The sequence below is a fragment of the Dendrobates tinctorius genome, unplaced genomic scaffold, assembly GCF_039654945.1.
Source record: "Dendrobates tinctorius isolate UK_male_01 unplaced genomic scaffold, ASM3965494v1 ptg000133l, whole genome shotgun sequence".
NCBI classification, from domain to species: domain Eukaryota; kingdom Metazoa; phylum Chordata; class Amphibia; order Anura; family Dendrobatidae; genus Dendrobates; species Dendrobates tinctorius.
Window position 1 is genome coordinate 43,930,459 of NW_027361801.1, and position 21,608 is coordinate 43,952,066.

At 47.5% G+C, this 21,608-nt stretch overlaps 1 protein-coding gene across 6 annotated transcripts in view; it reads left to right on the forward strand.

Annotated features, from left to right (window-relative positions):
• MTMR1 (myotubularin related protein 1) overlaps positions 1–21,608 on the forward strand; it is a 113,125-nt gene that overhangs the window by 54,118 nt on the left and 37,399 nt on the right. For all 6 annotated transcript variants that reach the window (XM_073543606.1, XM_073543607.1, XM_073543610.1 and 3 more), the window contains 6 exons: positions 1,116–1,199; positions 3,450–3,599; positions 3,806–3,994; positions 19,599–19,784; positions 19,924–20,130; positions 21,163–21,255. In XM_073543606.1, coding sequence (XP_073399707.1) covers positions 1,116–1,199; positions 3,450–3,599; positions 3,806–3,994; positions 19,599–19,784; positions 19,924–20,130; positions 21,163–21,255 — 909 coding nt within the window. The remainder of the gene's footprint in view (positions 1–1,115; positions 1,200–3,449; positions 3,600–3,805; positions 3,995–19,598; positions 19,785–19,923; positions 20,131–21,162; positions 21,256–21,608) is intronic.

Below are 21,608 nucleotides of genomic sequence, written 5' to 3' on the forward strand. Positions count from 1 at the left end.
AAACACATGGTGTTCAGGGGGACGAACCCGAACAGTAACATTGACTTCCTGATGAAGTCCATGTTCGGTGTCGGTGCCCGAACAGTAGGTGTTCATTACAGACACCGAACTTTACTGTTCAGGTTCGCCCATCTCTATCATGGGCGGTGCCAGGTAGTGGCAGGTTTTATGCTCGCCTCACCGGTATCTTCCATCTCTCCTTTTAGATTTGGACACATCCATAAGACCTGGCAAGTAGTCATGGGCGCCACATCCCATTCATTGATGTGGAAGTGAGAAGCGCGAAATAACCCTTTATTCTAGAAGTTGACATAACCAATAATGTAAGATCTAAAACATCTAAGTTGCTAAGGAACATTATCAGGTTATTTACAGCATTTTTAAGATAACTTGTGTATCGGTGGTGGTCCAACTGCTGGGACCCCCCCACTGATCTCAAGATCAGGATTCTGGAATACTCAAAGTATTCATTCAGTCTCTATGACATTGGAAGAGAACAAAGCGGTGTTGGCCATCTCCTTATTCCAAGAGGCCACTTCTGGGCCCCATTCTCAGGATCGGGGGGTGGAGGAGAGGGACAGGTGTTAATAAGATTGCTTTTATAAATATGTAGAATAACACTTACATTTATCATAAGAATTTTCGTAAAAATGTATCTTTTTTTTTATTGTCCCAATTCTCTTTGGGCTGAAGGCCAAGCAAAAGAGGTCACTGTTGTGAAAGAAATCTGCGGTGGAAATTAACCTGCTGTGTGAATTTTTACGTCCATGCCATGTCATTTTACTGGGGCAGCTTTTCACTGCGCATTTCACCTGTAAGAATGCATAGGCTAATTCGCACAGCAAATCCATATGCAATGTATGATGATTTGCCGCAAGTGTTGACACAGATTTGCAGGGGAATGTTTGCTGCTGGGAATTTGACTGTCGGATGAATTCGGACACGGCAGAATGTTGTTAGTGTCAGGGTTAGGAGTTCACACTGATAATCCAGGAGGGATTATTGCTCTGTTGCTATTAATCAGACTTAGTTCCTGATTTCTTCTCACAAGATTTTTATTTCTTTGAGTTTTCTGATTTATGAAATTAATTACACAAAATTGTCGTCTTTTCCAGCCTCTCTTTGCCTTCAGCTATAAGGAAAAGTTTCCTGTGAATGGCTGGAAAGTTTACGACCCTGCAGCAGAATACAAGAGACAGGTATGGAGCTGAGCTATACTATACTGTATCACCATTTATTTTATTCCAGTTTAGGGTAATTTATAGACAAAAAAACAGAATGGTATACAGTAATGTCTGCAAGACAGTAGATGGAGGTACAGATTATATTGACATCTGTCCTGCTTATCTTCTGTGATGAGGCAGAACTCTCAGGAGCTTTTAAAGAGAACCTGTGAGACATAGAATCTCGCACTGTATAAGCGCCTTCCACCCAATGATGGCAGCGATGCAAAATTTCAAAATAGAAGCAGGTCACTGAATAGTCCGTAGAAACACAGGAGGCAGCCGGAGCAGAAGACCACCCAACCACCTCCAGGCCCACCCTGATGCACAGAAGACATGATTAGTAAACGTGCTTGGATAACGTCTTAGCCGAGCACGCCCGGGTAACCGAGCATCTGGTCGTATATTATGTTCAAGTCCCTGTGGCTGCATGATTCATGGATGTTGGATAGCCTAAACACACGTGAGGATTGTCATATCATCTCTGTCATATCCAGACTCCGGCAGGGCAACTTCATCAGGCACAATGGAGACGAGTGTATGTGTATGCAAATTATATACACACACACGTGATATACATGATCATACTTAGTGGAGAGGTATCTATATACAGTCCTTGGCACCGTATATTATGTACATATACTATTTTGCATTGGTACTATTGTTAAATCAAAAAGGATCCATAAAAAAATTGAATTTTACTAATTATGCCTTCAGCCTTGCTAACCCAACTATATCACATCCATGAACGTAGGTAAGCACTTGTAATCACTACAAACAACTATTTATCAATAACAATTTTATTAAATGTTGCATATAAAACAATTACAGCACAATTGGTAATAGAGATGCAGTTTAGTGTTTTTTTTTTTTTTTTTTTTTTGTAGTAATTGCTGGGAATATACTATCCTAAAGTCATATCCATATAAAAATAGAGGTTATAGAGGGTGCAAGTGCATCAAGGTAAGAAAGGTTGCTCAGCAGGATAGTATAGAAAGAATTTTTTTTTTATAGTATATATTACCTGTGAAGCCTAGTGCAGAGCAATGGCCAAAGCTTTCAGGCGTTCCCCTACCCCGATGCGCGTTTTGAACACACTTCTTCAGGGGTCGCTTATTGTATAACTATCTGTAATCTTTCTAATTGCGGTGCATTGGTACTATATTACATCTAACATATACATACTTTAATCTTATATTACGATTTGCTATATCAAGTAATAGTAATTGTACTGTGATAGCATTTTTTCCATTTGATGTTATACTTTTCTTCATCATGTATCCAGTCAATGTAATATTTATATTTTTATGGAATGTTCCTCTTGCGCACCCCTTTCTCAAAGCTTGTCTCAGCACGTGCATATGTGTTTTCTCCTCCCCTTTTTTGTCCTGTTACATTTCTTCTTCTTAATAAAATGATTTTTTTTTTATTAACTGGACTACTGACAGTCTATTTTCCTGTTTGTTTTTTGCTTATATTCTATGGCGTGTTGTCCCCTTAAGTCCGTATGAATATTAGCATGTTCCTCACCTATTTGAGTCCTCTATATCAGTTCTTAACATGCTTTCTCTTCCGTGAGTTACTGGTAATGTGTAATAGGTAGGTATATGTACCACGTGACGTGACCCATCACACATTGTAGATATGCAGATCTAGGTCAATGACTGATTTGATTGTAAAAGTACATGTGGTTGCAGATAATTACACTTTATTCCTCTCCTCATATATTTGCTATTGATCAGTGCATTTGTAAACCTCTGAATGATTCATTTTCCTGTTCCCTGAGAACATATTGATCAGATCTTATAGAGCTGCTGTCTCCGCATGCAAACAGGCTCCATCTAATTACCTGTAAGGATGCTATAGATCCTGCTGTCCTCAAAGATCAAGCCTTGCAGGAATAGGACGGATTATGTACAGGGAGTAAGGGAGATGGCTTTATATTATGGAAAAAAAATAGGTAAAAATGTATATGTTTAGCGTTTAATGGCACATCTACCCTAACAGGAGACATTTAATGCCAGGAAGGGCAATTTTCCTGTAAAATGAAATGGATTTCCTGATTTTATGAACTCCTTGCCCAGCCAGCCTAGCAGTGGGCTACAGAGCACCAGTGTTATTAACAGAGTATGCACCTGAGTACTGTCGTGAAGCCTTGTGTGTCCTGAAAGCCGCCTACCACTGTATTCACAGGGCATGATTATCATTTTCCATTACTCCATTTAGGGTTTGCCTAATGAAAGCTGGAAAATCTCAAAGATCAACAGTACCTATGAGCTCTGTGATACGTACCCAGCAGTGTTTGTCGTCCCCACAAGCGTGGCAGATGATGACCTGGCGCGAGTCGGAGCATTTAGAGCCAAAGGACGTATTCCGGTAAGATTTTGTTTCCAGGTTCAAGGGTGCCTTGTATATCATGTCAGGAACATCCTCTAACGTTACAAACTGTGTTGTTCCAAGGCTTTTGTTCTGATATTCATCAGGAGATATCACACACAAGTCCTAAGAAGCAAAGGACTGTCCCTTTAAATGCAGCAGAGATGGTTATTAGCAGAAGGTCAATCATGGTTTTATGTTTTTAGGTTTTGTCGTGGATCCACCCAGAAAGTCAGGCAACCATCACCCGTTGCAGTCAGCCTCTGGTGGGGCCCAATGACAAGAGATGCAAGGAGGATGAGAAGTATTTGCAGACGATCATGGATGCCAACGCTCAGTCACATAAACTTATTATATTTGATGCCAGGCAAAACAGTGTTGCAGATACGAACAAGGTAACGTCCCACTTGTGCGGTTTCAGAGGTCCCTTTATGGAGACGGCCCATCATCAACTTATTTGTGGCGGAAATCTACTACCAAAAGAGATTGTGAATAAAAAGACGTCACCATTTGTGGCAGTATAGATTGGGTGAAATCACCCATGGTGCTGAGCAGGAAAAGAGGTGCTTAGACTAAAGGCCCCGTCACACTAAGCGACTCACCAGCGATCCCGACACCGATATGAAGGTGTCAGGATCGCTAGTAAGTCGCTATGTGATCGCTGGTGAGCTGTCACACAGACAGCTTCACCAGCGATCAGCACAGCGATGCCGGGCGCCCGGCATCGCTGGCTATCGCTGTAGAAAATAGTATCAAAATAAAAAATATAGTTATTCTCACCTTCCGACGTCCCGTTTAGCCATCCCACCTCTCTCCACGCTCCGGTCCCAGTGATCCTTTGCACGAATGACCGCGAGATGTCACGGTCTCGCGGGATAACAAAGTCTCGCGGTCTTTCATGCAAAGGATCACTGGGACCGGAGCGTGGAGAGAGGCAGGGTGGCTGAACGGGACATCGGAAGGTGAGAATAACTATATTTTTTATTTTTTTTTATTATTTTTTTACACCTGATCGCTGGTCTCCCGCTGTCACACACAGCGATGCGTGCTGGCCAGCGGGAGACCAGCGACCAAAGAAATGTCCAGAGGTTTCTTCCAGCGATCAGCGATACCGGCAGGGGGGCCGCTTGTCCCCCTCTTGTCTTATATTCGAGTCATATACAAAGGGGGTCAGAGGGGGAGGGGGGGCGGGGGTGTCAGGTCATACTTACCCATCCTGACACTGTGTCTTGAGCCCCCAGCTTCTCCCCGTGCTCTCTTTTCCTGCCTTCAGCGGTCACGTGGTGCCGCTCATTAAAACTCATGAATATGCGCATATTCATGAGTTTTAATGAGCGGTACCACATGACCGCCTTAAGCTGTCACACACAGCCATCTCGCTGGTGAGATCGCTGTTACGTCACAAAAGTTGTGACTCAGCAGCGATCTCGCTACCGAGATCGCTTAGTGAGACGGGGCCTTAAGGGTCTGTTTACACTGCGCGATGCGCAGCATTAACCAACCGCCAGTTGCCCTCATGCTTATCTGTAGGTGATGATTTAACCTGTTTGCACAAGCCAACCGTGCTTCAGATGTGCACTGAACAATCACTGAATGTATGCTGCCGAGAACAGTTTTTCTTTTTTGTGCGTAGCAAAATGATTTTTCTGAAAAAAAAAAAGAATGTTGACTGCACCTTAAAGGTGTAATTATACGGCCCGATATACAGGAGTAAGCGTTCCTTTATTCCTATAAACTCTCATGTCTGATAATTACACAGTTTAAAAAGGCTGATGAGCACTAAGAAGCAAAATGCTCGGTCACTTGGGGAAATTATTTTTGTTTTCAATCTTTATTGGTATTTTAAATTTTTTTAAAGGGTGTGGGTAAAATATGAGGGACCGGGTAGGAAAAAAAAGGGTAATAGGGAGGTAAAAATTAAGGGACAAAGGGATAGGGAGAGAAATAAAAGAATACCCCTATAAAGATAGGGGAAAGGCGTACATACATGTACATAACCCTAAGTTACAAAGAATACATGTGTAGCTTTATACTGATAAATGATATATGAATCTTTATAAGTTACTTATTTTCTGCACCTAAAAGGGAAAAAAAGTATTAATACACGAGTAAGATCGCAAAACTACACAACTATGCAAAATAGTTACCGTATATACTCGAATATAAGCCGAGATCTTCAGCCCAAAAAATTGGGCTGAAAGTCCCCCTCTTGTCTTATATTCGAGTCATATACAAAGGGGGTCAGAGGGGGGGCGGGGGTGTCAGGTCATACTTACCCATCCTGACACTGTGTCTTGAGCCCCCAGCTTCTCCCCGTGCTCTCTTTTCCTGCCTTCAGCGGTCACGTGGTGCCGCTCATTAAAACTCATGAATATGCGCATATTCATGAGTTTTAATGAGCGGTACCACATGACCGCTGAAGGCAGGAAGAGAGAGCGCGGAGAAGCTGGGGGCTCAAGACACAGCATCAGGACGGGTAAGTATAGCGATACTCACCTGTCCTGCGTCCATGGCTGCTTGCTGCTGTCTGTCATCGGTCAGTGACTTCAGACAGCAGAGGGCGCAGTGATGTGGTTAGTGCGTGCCGCGCCCCCTGCAGTCTGAACGTCACTGACTGATTACGTGGCAGATAGCGGTGAGCAGCCATGGACGCAGGACACGTGAGTATCTCAGGTGCCAGCAGTGACACCGGCACCTGACACCCAGCGACGGAGAGGTGAGTATGTCATTTTTTTTATTTTTACATGCAGCAGCAGCATGGGGGCAGCATATGGGGGAATAATCTATGGAGCTTCTTCTGGGGTCAGCATATGGGGGAACAGTCTATGGAGCTTCTTATGGGGGCAGCATATGGGGGAATAATCTATGGAGCTTCTTATGGGGGCAGCATATGGGGGAATAATCTATGGAGCTTCTTCTGGGGGCACCATATGGGGGAGTAATCTATGGAGCATTTCGCACCCTAGGCTTATACTCGAGTCAATAAGTTCTCCCAGTTTTTTGTGGCAAAATTGTGGGGGTCGGCTTATACTCAAGTATATACGGTAAATCTTAACAAATATATGTAGACCTGTTGTGTCCGGGTGCACTACAGTGTGACCCTAAGACCTTGTGGAGGCAGAGTCCGGTTTATTTAAAGGCCATAAAGTGGAATATAGTTATTTAGACACAATAGTTCCGACAAAAAAGGTTAAAAGAAAAAAGGCCAAAAGCAAAGCTGTCATAGATTTCAAGCCACTCAATTTGGACGAAGATCTGAATTAGACCGTAAAAAGTGTACAGAAGAGGTCCTAGTGGAGATTATTCCGGCGGATTTTAAAAAATTGAGTCCTTCTTTTGGAGAGGCATCAGAGATTATTTTAGATTCCTGATTCACTTGCAGAGTAGAGGATGGAGTCCAATTATAGGAAATTCCATTATGCAGAAGTTCACGGGTAATAGGGTAAAACGATTTGCGCTTTTGTAGAGTGGCTTTAGATAGGTCCTTGAAGAACGTCAGGTGGTTATACGGGGACTGTAAGAGTAGATGGTCTTTTGAGAGTCCCAAGAAAGAGTTCCTTATCCAGTTCGGGTAAAACGAGACAATAACATCTCTGCTCACATTTGACGGTAAAGAGGGTGGTCTGCGTATTCTGAAGACCTTTTCTATCAAGTTGGTTTCCTTAAGGTTTGGGATCAAATGAAAAGCCATCGAGGAGATATATTCCTTTAATTGTGAGGGCTGTACTGATTCAGGGATACCTCTGATCTTTAGATTGTTTTTCCTTTTATAGTCCTCAAAATTAGCCAGAGAATCTTTAAAGGTGATAATGTCAGATTTTATTTTATCCATGGAATCTGAAAATGTTGAAAAATTCTGGGAATGGTTTGAATGAAGGGTCTCATGATTTTTAAGAGGGTCAGATATCTTTAAGTTTTTTGTAACATTGTCAGAATCCTTTATAGAATTTGGATATGAATCGTCCGTTAAACGTGGCAGGGTATCTAAAAAGATTATCAAAAATTTCAGATGCCCTAGATTCATTTTGTTGTTTAGAAGGGTTTCCCTGAGTAATAAGATTCTTAGTAGGAACATCCAATGATTCCAAAAGGGCTCCACACATCCTGGCTAAAAAACTTTCTGTTGGGCAGTCATCTGAGGCAGGTATAGCGTCTGTTAGTGAGGTAGTTATCTCACACCTTGTATCCTCCTCAGAAGAAGAGTATGAAAACGAAATCTCATCTGAGACTTTATCAACAGAGGAATCACTCCCATATTCTTTATATGAATCAATCTCCCCAAAAGACTCCCCAGAGTAAAAACTTTCTAAATCATCCTTTGGGTGACCCAATCGATTGTCCATGGCCTCTTTGTTATCATGGAGTGATGGAGCAGGTTCAAAACATCCGCCGTCATTTATGCAAGTACCAACGTTCAGCTGTGACCCTTCATCTATATTTTGGAACACTTCCCCTTTAATATCAGTGGTATTAGATTCGTTCTTAGGACCTTCAAATAGATTGGCATAAAAAAGCCTGTTCCTTTCTGTAAAGGCTTCTATCCAAGCCTTCTGATCATCAAACAGCTGCTTAAAGGGGTCCCCCCAGCTGATTAATTACACACTCATCATCTCCTTTGATATTAGGGTTGCCTTCAAGTACATTGTCATCACTATGTATAGTGTATTCAGGTTCCCCCTTCATTGCAATGGGAGCAGAAGGCTGTATACCACCACTTATCACCTTTGGCATGGTACAAGTCCTATTTCATTGGGATGGACGTTTGCCTTTATTTTTTATATGGACAGGGGCTTCTTCCCCCATAAACTGACTATTAATTGTGTTGTCAAAATGTTCCTCCCCATTACAGCTATACAAAACTTCCCTGGTGTCAAGTGGCTGCAGGAGACCCTCCTGCTTCTTCCACTGTGTATCTCGTGTCCAGCCCCCCTCCCTGCATGCAGGTCTTGGGATGAAAACCGGTGCATCCGAACATTCCCCCTGCCCCTCTCTGCCTTGAGGAGGACTCAGTGAGCAGCTGTACTACAGAGGCCGCAGAGTCCCCGCTGACTTTCCTCAGCGGTGTCAGCTGATCTCCTGTGTCTGGGCCCAGCAGAGTTCCACAGCGATGTCCCATGTCGCATCTTGCCACAGCAGCCCCTGCCAGCACTGACACTGCAGAGACTGCTGAATCATCAGTGTCCATGCTCAGCCGTGCCTGCTTCCTCACCTCCTTTGCGGGCCGTTGTTATGGTTGGGTTCTCATATTGTTTGAGCTGGGTTCTCATTGTTTGAGCTCGTTTATAGTAGCCTTCTTACAGGCATGGTTATGTTTCTGGTATATTCCTCCTAATGCTTTTGCACAAAACTGGAGAAGGCTGACGCCGTCCAGGGGTGTATACTGCAGAGGAGGAGCCAAAGATAATCTTTTTCAGATTATGCATAGTGTCGCCTCCTAGTGGACAGCAGCATAACACACGGTTCTGTGTCCCCCAATTAAAGGCTAAGAGAAAGAGATTTTACGGTGAGTACACAAAAATCTCCTTTTTCTGGAGCTCCTGAAACACAGGACTGCTCCCTTCCCCTGCAAACCACGCCCCCTCGGGGAAATTATTAAGCTTGCTTGTTCTCGGCAGCACAGAGTCTACAGAGCCGATGCGCTCAGAACGATGTCTGCTCTGCCTGCGTAAACAGGCTATGAGCTGGCCGCCAATCAGCAAATCTACAACCGATCGGTGGTCTTATTATCATTAAAAATATTTTATTCCATAGCCTATAAAAGGGTTTGGCCACGTTATATTTATTTTTGCATTTGTGCTGGAAACGGTGCACAAGCCACTCTCCAATCTAATGACAAGACCCGCGCCGAAGCTTAATTTGTAGTCTGCTGTCCCCCCCCTTTGTTTGCTTCAATCTTCCATCTCTGCGCCAACATGGCTGCTGATGAACGGGCATGTAACGAGTCTCATCCGTTAGTGGAGGTCACTGTATTACACGTCACTCCGCGCTGCATTCACTGTAGTTTCCCTTACCATGTGCAGTTTTATTGGAGGCAGCTGATGTTGTGGCCTCTTAGTCAGATGACTGTAGCAGATTAGGGGTTTTTTCCCTTCACCCATGACAGCACCACATGAGAGAGGGATCCGCCCCGCCAGGACAGGAACCTACTGAGACATAAGGGGCGGCACCTCTCCCCCGCTTCAGTTGGGTTCCTGTCCTGGAAGGAATCCCACTGTGGCGGTGCCTGTCATGGGCGAAGAGAAAGAAGACCCAGGCCCGTCCCGGCGCGGGAAGAACAGGTAGCTTACCTGTAGCGCCGGCCGTCGGGTCCTGGAAGCGCAGTCCCCGGGGTCCCTGGGGCTCCGGGTTCGTGCGGGCGTGGATGGGATCCCGGTGGCTCCGGGAAGCCCCCACCGCGCCGCCCTCGCGCACGCCGCATCTCGATCCCCGTGGCAGGGGAGAGACGCTGGCGTCTTCCGGCCGCTGACGTCAGCGGCGCTTGGAATGCTGGGTGCGCCGGCTGACGTCAGCAGAAGGCGACGGTGTAATGGCGCCGGGTGCGACGCCGGCCGGCTTTCTGAAGCGCTGGGCCGGCGGTCGCAGGGGGGAGGGGAGGAAGACGCTCACCAGGCGGAGGCATGCAGATTTAAAGGGGAAGACAGCGGTAGATCGGCGGTGCAAGATGGAGTCCGAGCAGGAACGTTCAGCGTCCCTGCCTCCCTCACAGCCCTCTGGCAGAAAGCATGGAAGCCATTCAAGCAGCAGTCGCCCCAGCCGCAGGTCGGGGCACTCCTCAAGGTCCAAAGAGCGCGGGTCAGGTGCTCCGACGCAGCCTCCAAATCCGGTACCCTTGATTACGGGTGGTGAGTGATCTTCGTGAATGTCAGCAGTATGTTAATAGGGGGTTTTTCTATTGTATGCTTCACCCTGTAGGAAAGGCCCAGAAAAGCAGGAAGCAAGAAGAACAATAGGGATTGTGCTATATGTAAATCTCCCCTAGCAAGAGACTGGCAAAAAGATCTCTGTGCTTCGTGCATTCAGCGAACTATGGCGGAGGAAGCACCTAGTTTCGCAGCCAATCTAATATCTGCCCTCAGGTCAGAAATGGAAGGCTCAATTAAGTCCTTATTGAAAAAAGGGAAAAAAAGCAGGAAGGATTTCCCTAGTTCCCCCTCAGATTCCGCATCAGTATCATCTCAGGCGGAAAAATCATCCTCCTCAGACTCCTCAGATAGTGACACAGGGGGTAAGCCATGTTTCCCTGTAGAAGATACAGATGCCCTCCTAAAGGCCATTAGAACCACAATGGGCCTACAGGAAGAAAGGGCGGCCAAAACCCTAGAGGACGTCATGTTTGGGGGGCTTCAGGAGAGGAAAAAACGAACCTTCCCAGTAAACGCGAAAATCCAGGCGCTTATTGAGAAGGAGTGGAAAAAGCCTGAAAAATCGGGGGCCCTTCCATCTGCTTCTAAGAGGCGATACCCCTTTGAATACAAGGATACGGAAATATGGGACAAAGTCCCAAAAATAGATGCAGCGGTGTCCAGGTCTTCCAAAAGGTCGGCCCTGCCCTTGGAAGACGCAGGGGTTCTTAGAGACCCGCTAGACAAAAAAGCGGACTCATATTTGAGGCACGCATGGGAAGCAACAGCAGGAGGTCTTAAGCCGGCGATAGCGGGCACCTGCACGGCACGCTCCCTCATGATCTGGCTGCAGCAGTTAGAAGAGAAGCTGGCGTCAAGGGTCCCAAGAGAGAAGATCTTATCAGACATGTATCTCTTGCACGGGGCAGCGGCTTTTCTGGCAGATACCTCGGCGGACTCTATGCGATTAACAGCCAGAGCAGCGTCACTATCAAATGCTGCTAGACGCGCGTTATGGCTTAAAGGCTGTCCGGGTGACCTTCAGTCCAAGACCAAATTGTGCTCTCTCCCCTGCGATGGCCGATTCCTGTTCGGCAAAAACTTGGATGATATTCTGGAGAAAGCAGGCGATAAGAAAAAAGGCTTCCCCAGATTCCCTATGGATCAGAGGAGACAGCCCTTTCGGAGGGGAAGATTCAATAGAGGACGTCCTCCCGCTGACAGGAGAAGATGGGAGGATAAAAAGAAGAAAGAATCAGGGTTTATGTTTGGTGGAGGCACCTCCACCTCCAAAAAGTCACCACAGTGACGCCAGTATTCCAGTAGGAGCGAGATTGGCACTCTTTTTCCAGGCCTGGGAAAAGATCTCCTCCAACACCTGGATTCTGAGCATCCTAAAAGAAGGCCTGAAAATCCCCTTTATTCGTCAGCCAAAATCCGTGGTCGTCATCACACCTATCAGGAAGATGACCGAAGAACAACTGGCCTTAGAAACAGAAATCCTGAGCCTGATAGACAAGCGGGTACTGTCCGAGGTGCCACGCTTACAGGAAGGAAAGGGGTTTTATTCACCCCTTTTCCTAATAAAAAAAACCGGATCAGTCGTTCAGGACAATCATAAATCTCAGACGCCTCAATCTATGGATAAAGAACCCGACCTTCAAGATGGAATCAGTAACTACGGCAGTGAAGCTGCTACATCAAGATTGCTTCATGGCCGTAGTCGATTTAAAGGATGCGTATTACCACATCCCTATCCATCCAGATTACCAGAAATACCTGAGGGTAGCGCTTTATATTCAGGGCACACTAAGGCACTTTCAGTTCAGGGCTCTTCCGTTTGGCATATCCATAGCCCCGAGGGTCTTCACCAAGGTCATAGCGGAAGTGACAGCCTTTCTCCGGATTCACGATACGGTCATAATACCATACCTGGACGATTTTCTTATAGTGGGCAGTTCAGAGGACCACTGTACAGCACAGCTGACTCAGGTGATCAACACCTTGCAAGAGTTAGGGTGGATAGTCAATTTCAAAAAATCAAAATTACAACCCCTAAAGAAACAGACCTTCCTAGGATTTATACTGGACTCAGAAAGGCAAGAGTGTCTGCTCCCAGAGTCCAAGATAGAGAAGGTGCAAAATCTGGCCTTGGCAGGCCGAAACCAACCATGTATGACATTAAGAAAAGCAATGTCCCTGCTAGGTACCCTAACATCCTGTATTCCGGCGGTCAGGTGGGCTCAGTTTCACACCCGGCAACTCCAGTGGGAGATACTAAGAGCACAAAGATCGCTAAGAGGGCGTTTGGAAGGAAAGCTGGAGCTTTCCTTAAAAACCAGAGACTCTCTCAACTGGTGGTTGAACGAGACAAATCTGACCTTAGGAATACCATGGGACAGACAGGCGACAGATATAATTTTAACAGATGCAAGCTCCTCGGGGTGGGGGGCACACCTAAGGGGCCTCATAGGTCAGGGTTCCTGGACACCTCAAGAAAGGAAGGCATCCTCCAACCTGAGAGAACTGTGTGCAGTGGGCAAGGCCCTAAACCACTTCATTCCGCTACTCCAGGGTCAAGATGTACGCATCATGTCAGACAACAAGGTAGCAGTGGCATACATCAACCACCAAGGAGGGACAAGATCACACTCCTTAATGGAAGCAGCAACAAACATTCTGAGCAGGGCAGAGGATCACCTACACTCCGTGACAGCCCTACACATAAAAGGGGCAGAAAACATAGAGGCAGATTTCCTGAGTCGCAATACCCTGAGGCAAGGAGAATGGGCACTAAACCGATCCATTTTTCAAAAGTTAATTCAGCTTTGGGGGGAACCGGTGATAGACCTCTTTGCAAACAAGCACAACAGGCAAACAGAAAGGTTCTGCTCTCTAAACCCAAGGGAAAACCCATGGGCAGTGGACTCATTGCACATCCAGTGGAACTTCAGACTGGCTTACGCGTTCCCCCCAGTAGCTCTGATCCCGACTGTGGTAAGAAAAATCAGAAACGATCAAGCCAGGGTGATTCTAATAGCTCCATTTTGGCCAAAAAGGCCCTGGTTCGCTCTGCTACGGAAGATGTCCCTCTCCGATCCTTGGGTTCTGCCAGAAATCCCGGACCTACTAGCTCAGGGTCCAATATTACACGCTCAGGTCAAAGGATTCCATCTGACGGCGTGGAATTTGAAAGGTCGCTTTTAATAGATAGGGGGTTCTCCCCTGGGCTGGTGGCCACTCTGCAAAAAAGCAGGAAACCGGTGACTACTAACATCTACGGCAGAACATGGGATAAGTTCCTACAGTTCTTGGGTAAGCCGTTAGGGAAAGAACCTCCGATTAGTGACATCCTAGAGTTCTTACAATCTGGGTTGCAGATGGGGTTAGCAGTAAACACACTTAAGGTTCAGGTGTCGGCACTAGGGGCGCTCTACAATTGCAAACTGGCATCAGATAGGTGGATAGCCAGATTTATTAAATCCTGCCATAGAGCTAGACCTATTCCAATACCTAGAATAGCCCCCTGGGATTTAAACCTGGTGTTAGAAGCCCTTACAAAAGAACCGTATGAGCCATTACATCAGCTACCCCTAAAGTTTTTGACCCTAAAAACGATCCTGTTAGTAGCCCTCACATCAGCCCGCAGGATAAGCGACTTACAGGCTCTCTCAGTAAATCCTCCTTATACGCAAGTCTTTCAGGATAGGGTAGTGTTAAGAACAGACCCCAGTTATCTGCCCAAGGTAGTGTCAGATTTCCATCGGGGTCAGGAAATTGTTCTTCCATCCTTTTGCGAAAATCCAAAAAATCTGGGGGAGGAAAAATTCCATAGTCTGGATGTTAAAAGAGCTCTTGTAGAATATATATCTGCCACTAGCCAGTGGAGGAGGTCACAGTCCCTATTCGTAGCTTTTCAGGGTGCCAGGAAAGGCTATGGGGTTTCAAAAGGGACTATTGCTAGATGGATCAGGGAAGCCATTAGTGTAGCCTATTCAGCTAGTGGTATCCCGATTCCTGACGGCATCAAAGCTCATTCCACCAGAGCCGTGGCGACCTCCTGGGCTGAAAAGGCAGAGGTATCAATCGAACAAATTTGTAAGGCCGCTACCTGGGCCTCACCTTCAACCTTCTTTAAGCACTATAGATTAAATCTATCCTCCTCTGCTGACTTAACCTTTGGTAGAAGGGTGCTGCAAGCGGTGGTCCCTCCCTAAGGTGTTTCGAAGTCTCCAAAAATCTCTCATGTGGTGCTGTCATGGGTGAAGGGAAAACCACCATGGTTACTTACCGGTAGCCGGTTTTTCCGGAACCCATGACAGCACCCGTACATTCCCCCCCTTTTTCACTGTATGGTGTGCACAATTAGTAGGGTGTTTTGAGTGTTGTGGTGTTGGATAAACATGTAACTAACCGGGAAGTCCTCTCAATGCTCTGTAACCCAACTGAAGCGGGGGAGAGGTGCCGCCCCTTATGTCTCAGTAGGTTCCTGTCCTGGCGGGGCGGATCCCTCTCTCATGTGGTGCTGTCATGGGTTCCGGAAAAACCGGCTACCGGTAAGTAACCATGGTGGTTTTACCAGCTCCCTGGCTTCCGTGCATCATTTTCGGGCATGTCTGCCCCCAGTAGATGTACACATCCGAAAATGATGCACGGCAGAGCGCATGCTCACCCTTTCGGCACCATTATATTCTGTTGGTGTGTAGGTAGGGGCCCCGACCGGGGGGGGGGGGTGTCCGCTCCTTGCCGCAGACAGACACGAGACGGAGACAGAATTTGTGTTCAACAGGTCCGTTTTTATTGGCCATCCTCCCGACGACCACAGCAATACACCACAGCAGCTTCACACTTCTTCGTACACAGGCTTGGGTACCTTCACTTTCCTTTCCTGTAGTCGTGGCGTCCCTCTTGGCTCTTTTCGCTGTGGCTACCTAGGCCTATCTATCACAGCGCTTCACCAATCTGAATACGTCGTCCGTTTGGTACCCCCAGGCTGTCTCCGTCTGCGGCTTCTGTCATTTGGGCCACCCACCCCCGTGACCGTCTCAACTGTCGGTCCCCTCCAAAGCTTCTTTCCGGTCTCTTCCCCTCGGCAGATCTTCCTGTCTCCAGTGCTCCCCTCGCTGACTGACTTTTCCAGAACCTTCTCTCAACCATTTATATCCTTCCGGTTCTGGTAACCCCGCCCACCATGACTTAACAGTTTTTTTAGCCAATGGCTGATGTTTAGTCCTATCCTAACACTCTCCACTGCCCTCTTGTGGTCAAATTCCAATATTACACTCTCCCTCTTTATCTCCAGCTGTTTCCCATCTTTCACTACAACAGTCCACCTACAATACACTACACCTTTGCCCTCCTACTACAGACAGGTCCGTACGTCACTCCACCTTCCCTACACTCCCCCTTCCTTTATTCATTGTTTTACTCGACAATCTTGTCTTCCTCTTTTCCATTCTGAAACTTTCCCACCTTCTTTTTGTCGGACCGGTTGTTGAGCCAGGCCCGCGATACGCGGGGGCTGAACCAAACCGGGAGCAACCATGCTCCGAGTAGCTTACGGCTTACTCGCCAGCGCATACGCCACCATGACAACTCCTTTCTGGTTGGGCTAGGTCCACCTGGACTACTCTACGGGTTTATACCTCCCACTTTTCTCCCCTTCTGTAACATTCTTCCCTTTGGAGCGCAATGACCGAGGCCCTAACCTACCAGGTCATTGTCAGCGTCCTCCTGTCCTTCTGGGGTGTACGTGGTACCGGGGACCTGACTTAGGGACCACTGTCTGTTTCTATTCACTCGTCTTTGTCCTTTCAAAGTAAATAAGTTATGGTCTGCGTTTCTCTTCACACCTAGTACCCGGGACCTGTTGAACATTTTAATTTTTCAAATAACATTTCAAAACAATTATGCATATTATACACAGTGTCAACATACACTACTTTGGATGGGTATAACATTAACCCTGTTTCTGACAACATTCTACATTAATTAACATCCTACACCTAAACTATTCATCAGCTCCGTTACCTAGTTACTAAAGAACAACTCTTGGTATAAAACTGTTCACTCTTTCTAATAATATATAGCGGTGCACCCCCTTCCTTTGCAGACAGCACCTCCACACATCCCCGCTGCATCAAGAGTAGGGTATTTTACCCCGAGGAGACGCGGAACATTCCCCAGGCTGCGCAACAGCGCACAGCAGTCCCAATAGTCCAACTTTTAAGGATACTCTGGACCATCTCCTGACGGCCGATGTTTTGCCAACAGCAAGGGAACTCCACAGCCGTGAAGTCCTCGGGATGTCTTGACTGTCCTGGTCCCCGAGTTTTATTATTGCCCAGGACCTAGGAGTACATCTCCCTCCTGAGAGATGCATTAGAAGGAGAAGGGGCCAAGGATAGCTCCGCGGCGCGCGTCCTGCGCCATATCTTTGCTTGGGAACCAGGCCCTGGCACGGGCTGAAGAGAGCTCCGCCACCGCAGTGTCTTTGTACAGCGGACAAATCTCAGGGGCAGGGAAGGCCTCAGTCACCCCTGCGCATGGATTGACACCTCCTCCGCAGGGTCCATAGAGTAGGCCGCAACCGGTGCCTGGAGCAGAGTAGAGGCAGCCGCAGGCATTGGGGAAGCAGGCCGCAACCAGAGTCTCGAACGGGGCAGAAGCGGCTGCGGTCACCGCCAAGTAGGCCGCAGCCAGGGCCGAGGATGATGCAGCGGCGGCCGCGGATTAGGCCACAGCCAGGACTGAGGCGGCCGCAGGTATCGACAGGTAGGCTGCAGCCGGGAAGGGAGCAGCGGCGGCCTTGGATGTTGGTGAGTAGGCCGCGGAGGCTGGCGGCTCGACCGCCGCGGCAATCTGGAACGGGGCCGGAATGGCGGCAGGCCCCGGTGGATAGGCCGCTGCCGGAAGATGGAGCACGGCAGGGGTGGCCGCAAGTCTTTTCCGCACCGGCGACGTGTAACGGGGCGGCTCGGGGTCGCTGGTGGGGGGTGTTGGTCGGCCCTGCAGGAGCCGCAAAGTCATCAAGAGCTGGGGGCGCTGGAGAGCAGGAGACCGAGGGCCGGTGTCGAGGCCCTGGGGCCTGTCTCGTGCATAGGGCATGGGGGCGGGAACTGCCTGCAGCGCCGCCGACTGAGCCGAGGTAACGCTCACCTTCCCCGGCGCCGCAGCTCCCCTCAGGCCGCTCCACCGCTCTTCCAGGGGTCGGTCCGGGGAGTCGCTGGTCTCCGCTGCTCTTCTGCAGCTCCCGGTCCCGTCATCTGAGGTCCGTTGCAGTTCTTCATCCCGCCGTCCGGCAGGACCAGCCTCCGGACTGCCACCTTCCCTACAGGTGCATACATCATAATCCTGTTGTGTGGGTGATTCGGACGTAAGCCCCGACATGAGCCACTGAACAGATGCCGGAACGCAATGTGAAGGCACCAACACACAGGGTGTCTGTCAAACATTTTAGATGCTGCAATTGATATTCACCATAGTATTTAAATGGGTTCAGTGATCATACATCATCTACTGTTATCTCAGTCATTGCTCTATTCCTAAGGTTGCCAGCAGCCATCTGGGCATGAGGCTTGTGCTCAGCATTGCACTCTTCTGAAGCACTGCTGTAAAAAGGCTGCACATCGGAAGTCCCATTAATTGGTCACTATAACATCAGGATACTGTAAGAGAAATTACTGAGATGAATGTAAGCTAGCTTTATGAAGAAAGCTTTGAGACCTGAAGAAAACCAGCCAGGTATTATTTGTACAGACCATAGACAATGTCACTAATTACAGCATTGTCCTGATGGAGCAGCAGTGAAAAGCAACTGACACCGATGATCCATCATGGGAGATGAGCGTAGCCCAGAGATAGTGAGGTCATGGCAGCATAGCATAGCCCAGAGATGGTAATGTCAGGGCAGCTGAGCGTAGCCCATAGATGGCTAGGTCAGGGTAGCTGAGCGCAGCCCAGAGATGGTGACGTCATGGCAGATGATTGTAGCCCAAAGATGGTTAGGTCAGGGCAGCATAATATAGCCCAGAGATGGTAAGGTCATGGCAGCTGAGCGTAACCTAGAGATGGTGAGGTCATGGCAGCTGAGCGTAACCCAGAGATGGTGAGGTCATGGCAGCATAGCATAGCCCAGAGATGGTAAAGTCATGGCAGATGAGCGTAGCCCAGAGATGGTGAGGTCAGGGCAGCATAGCATAGCCCAGAGATGGTTGGGTCAGGGCAGCCGAGCGTAGCCTAGAGATGGTGAGGACAGGGCAGATGAGCGTAGCTCAGAGATGGTGAGGTCAGGGCAGCATAGCATAGCCCAGAGATGGTTGGGTCAGGGCAGCCGAGCGTAGCCTAGAGATGGTGAGGTCAGGGCAGATGAGCGTAGCTCAGAGATGGTGAGGTCAGGGCAGCATAGCATAGCCCAGAGATGGTTAGGTCATTGCAGCTGAGTGTAGCCCAGAGATGGTTAGCTCATGGCAGCTGAGCGTAGCCCAGAGATGGCGAGGTCAGGGCAGCATAGCGTAGCCCAGAGATGGCGAGGTCAGGGCAGCTGAGCGAAGCCCACAGATGGCGAGGTCAGGGCAGCTGAGCGTAGCCCACAGATGGCGAGGTCAGGGCAGCTGAGCGTAGCCCACAGATGGCGAGGTCGCGGCAGCTGAGCGTAGCCCAGAGACGGCGAGGTTAGTGCTAATTACTACTGCAGAATAAGACCTCTCTGAAATGCTTTACAAATATAATTTTTGATTCCTCACTTATGATTGCAACAATGTAACAATGGCTGATGCATAGGCCAGTGACTTGTTACTGCTGATGGGTGACAGGTCCAGATTGCAGTACATAGTCTCTTCTGTACCGATGGAGAATATGCAGCCTATTCGTACCTTAGAAGTGCGTGGTCTGCACAGCGGGATCCAATCCTACGCTGATTCAGGTCTCTGCTGCTTTGTGACCTGGTCCATCCCGTGCCATCAGGGTTTTGTTATTATCTGTAGGAATGTCGCTGAATGCAATGCTCGTCTTTTATGCATCAGCCTCTCCTGCGGATGGAGTGTCTGACCACAGTGTGCAGAGTCTGAACTTTACTTAAAAATAAGGTGATTTAATTATTCCGCAGTGGACATATTCACCCTCATGAATTTATACTTTATTTTTTGTGATCCTTTAGGCCAAAGGAGGTGGATACGAGAGTGAAACAGCTTATCCCAATGCAGAGCTTATATTCCTGGAGATACACAACATCCATGTCATGAGGGAGTCCCTGCGGAAACTGAAGGAGATTGTATATCCCGCTATTGATGAGGCTCGCTGGTTGACAAATGTTGATGGGACACATTGGCTTGAATACATAAGGGTGAGGTGGAGGCAATATCGGAGGTTTTGGGAATGCCCTAGCACTGCAGGCAAACACTGCTGACATGGAGTTGGCCACGTATGGCTTCTTGATGCATTTCTCTCCTGATGATTGTGCTTAATATTTGCTGGTCTTTCAGATGCTCCTGGCAGGTTCTGTGAGGATTGCAGACAGGGTTGAATCCAGCAAGACCTCTGTGGTGGTGCACTGCAGTGACGGCTGGGACAGGACGGCACAGCTCACCTCGCTGGCCATGCTGATGCTGGACAGCTATTATAGGACCATCAAAGGCTTTCAGGTTCTGATTGAGAAGGAGTGGATCAGCTTTGGTCATAGGTTTGCAATGGTATGTGAATATATATGAAGCATGATGCATTGTAACATTAATGTCAAATTCTACAAAAGAGAAGGGGGCTAATAAGGGCAAAGCCCCCAAAATGTAGATATCCATTAAAAACCTAATACTGCTAATTTTCCAATATCAAAATTGAGATTAAAGGGTTAAACTACTGCAATCCCTTAGATCTTTTTGTAGACTGTGCAGATATTACATGGTGCCTTTTAAAATAACTAACTGGGTGACCATCAAAAAATAAGTCACTTGTTAAATCTTTTACTAAAACAGCTGCTCTGTCCACTGAAGAGAGTCTGTATGCCATAATGGATAATTCAGTGTTGCCATGTATGAGGTTTGGCAGGATAGCATTGTTGATGAAAATCGATCAGCATTTTTGCTATCTCAGCATGATGGTGGGGCAGAGAACCTGATTCCAGTGATGTATCACGTACTTTACTGGTTGCTATAGTTTTGATAAAAAACTGTTTTCTCTGGTGCAGATGTAGCAGTTCTCTGAATGCTGAGATCTATATAACGTCGCCCTCATCACTGGTTGGCAGCTTTTTGTGTACACTGGTGCATAGGCAGAAAGCTGCCAATCAGTGGTGTGGGGCTTGGTTGAACTACATGACCGCAGGTTTACTAGACCTCCAGTGATAATCTCCTGCTGATAAAACACTGATTTTTGAAAAATAAAATTCTATAAGCCACCTATATTTGGCAGCAACTTCATTTGCCTGCAGATATGAGGGGTGTCACGTCTTGAGACCCCCACCGATTGCTCAATAGACCATGAAACAGTGTGCTGCTCAAGATACATGAGCAAGTTACTGATCCAGTGGCAAAAATGCATGTCTCCTGAGCGGCTCTCTGCTTGAGGGTCTGTTGAGCGATTGGTGGAGGGTTAAGGACCTGGACCCCCACAGATCTTCAGGCACTTATGAAAAGAAACACAATAAAAGTTTAGTTATTAATTAAATCTTGTGATTTCAAATGGTGTTGTCTGAACTCTGAACCTATAAATCCCACTCTACTTTTCAGAGAGTGGGCCATGGGGAGGACAATCACGCAGACGCTGACCGCTCCCCAATCTTTCTTCAATTCATTGACTGTGTGTGGCAGATGACAAATCAGGTAAGACGATCATTGCGATTTTGTGCAGGGCAGATAATGGCTGTACATACAAATAGACGTCTGATACATTGCTGAAATAAAGCCAGACCTGGTATCTAGCTCGTGAAAGATTTGTAAGAAGAAATGAGCGAACCTGAACTGTAAAATTTAGTGTTCACACCTGACACTTTGTATTCAGTGCTGATCTCCGATCATGGACTTCTCCCGGAGAAACACTTTTGTAGCCCCCTAACCCAGTACCATTTTACAGCACCAACGTTCGGGTCCCAGTGACTTCTATGGGGTTCAGGTAGAGTTCTGGTACCTGAACCGAACTTTGGACTAAAGTTCTCTGGAACCCGAACATCCATGAG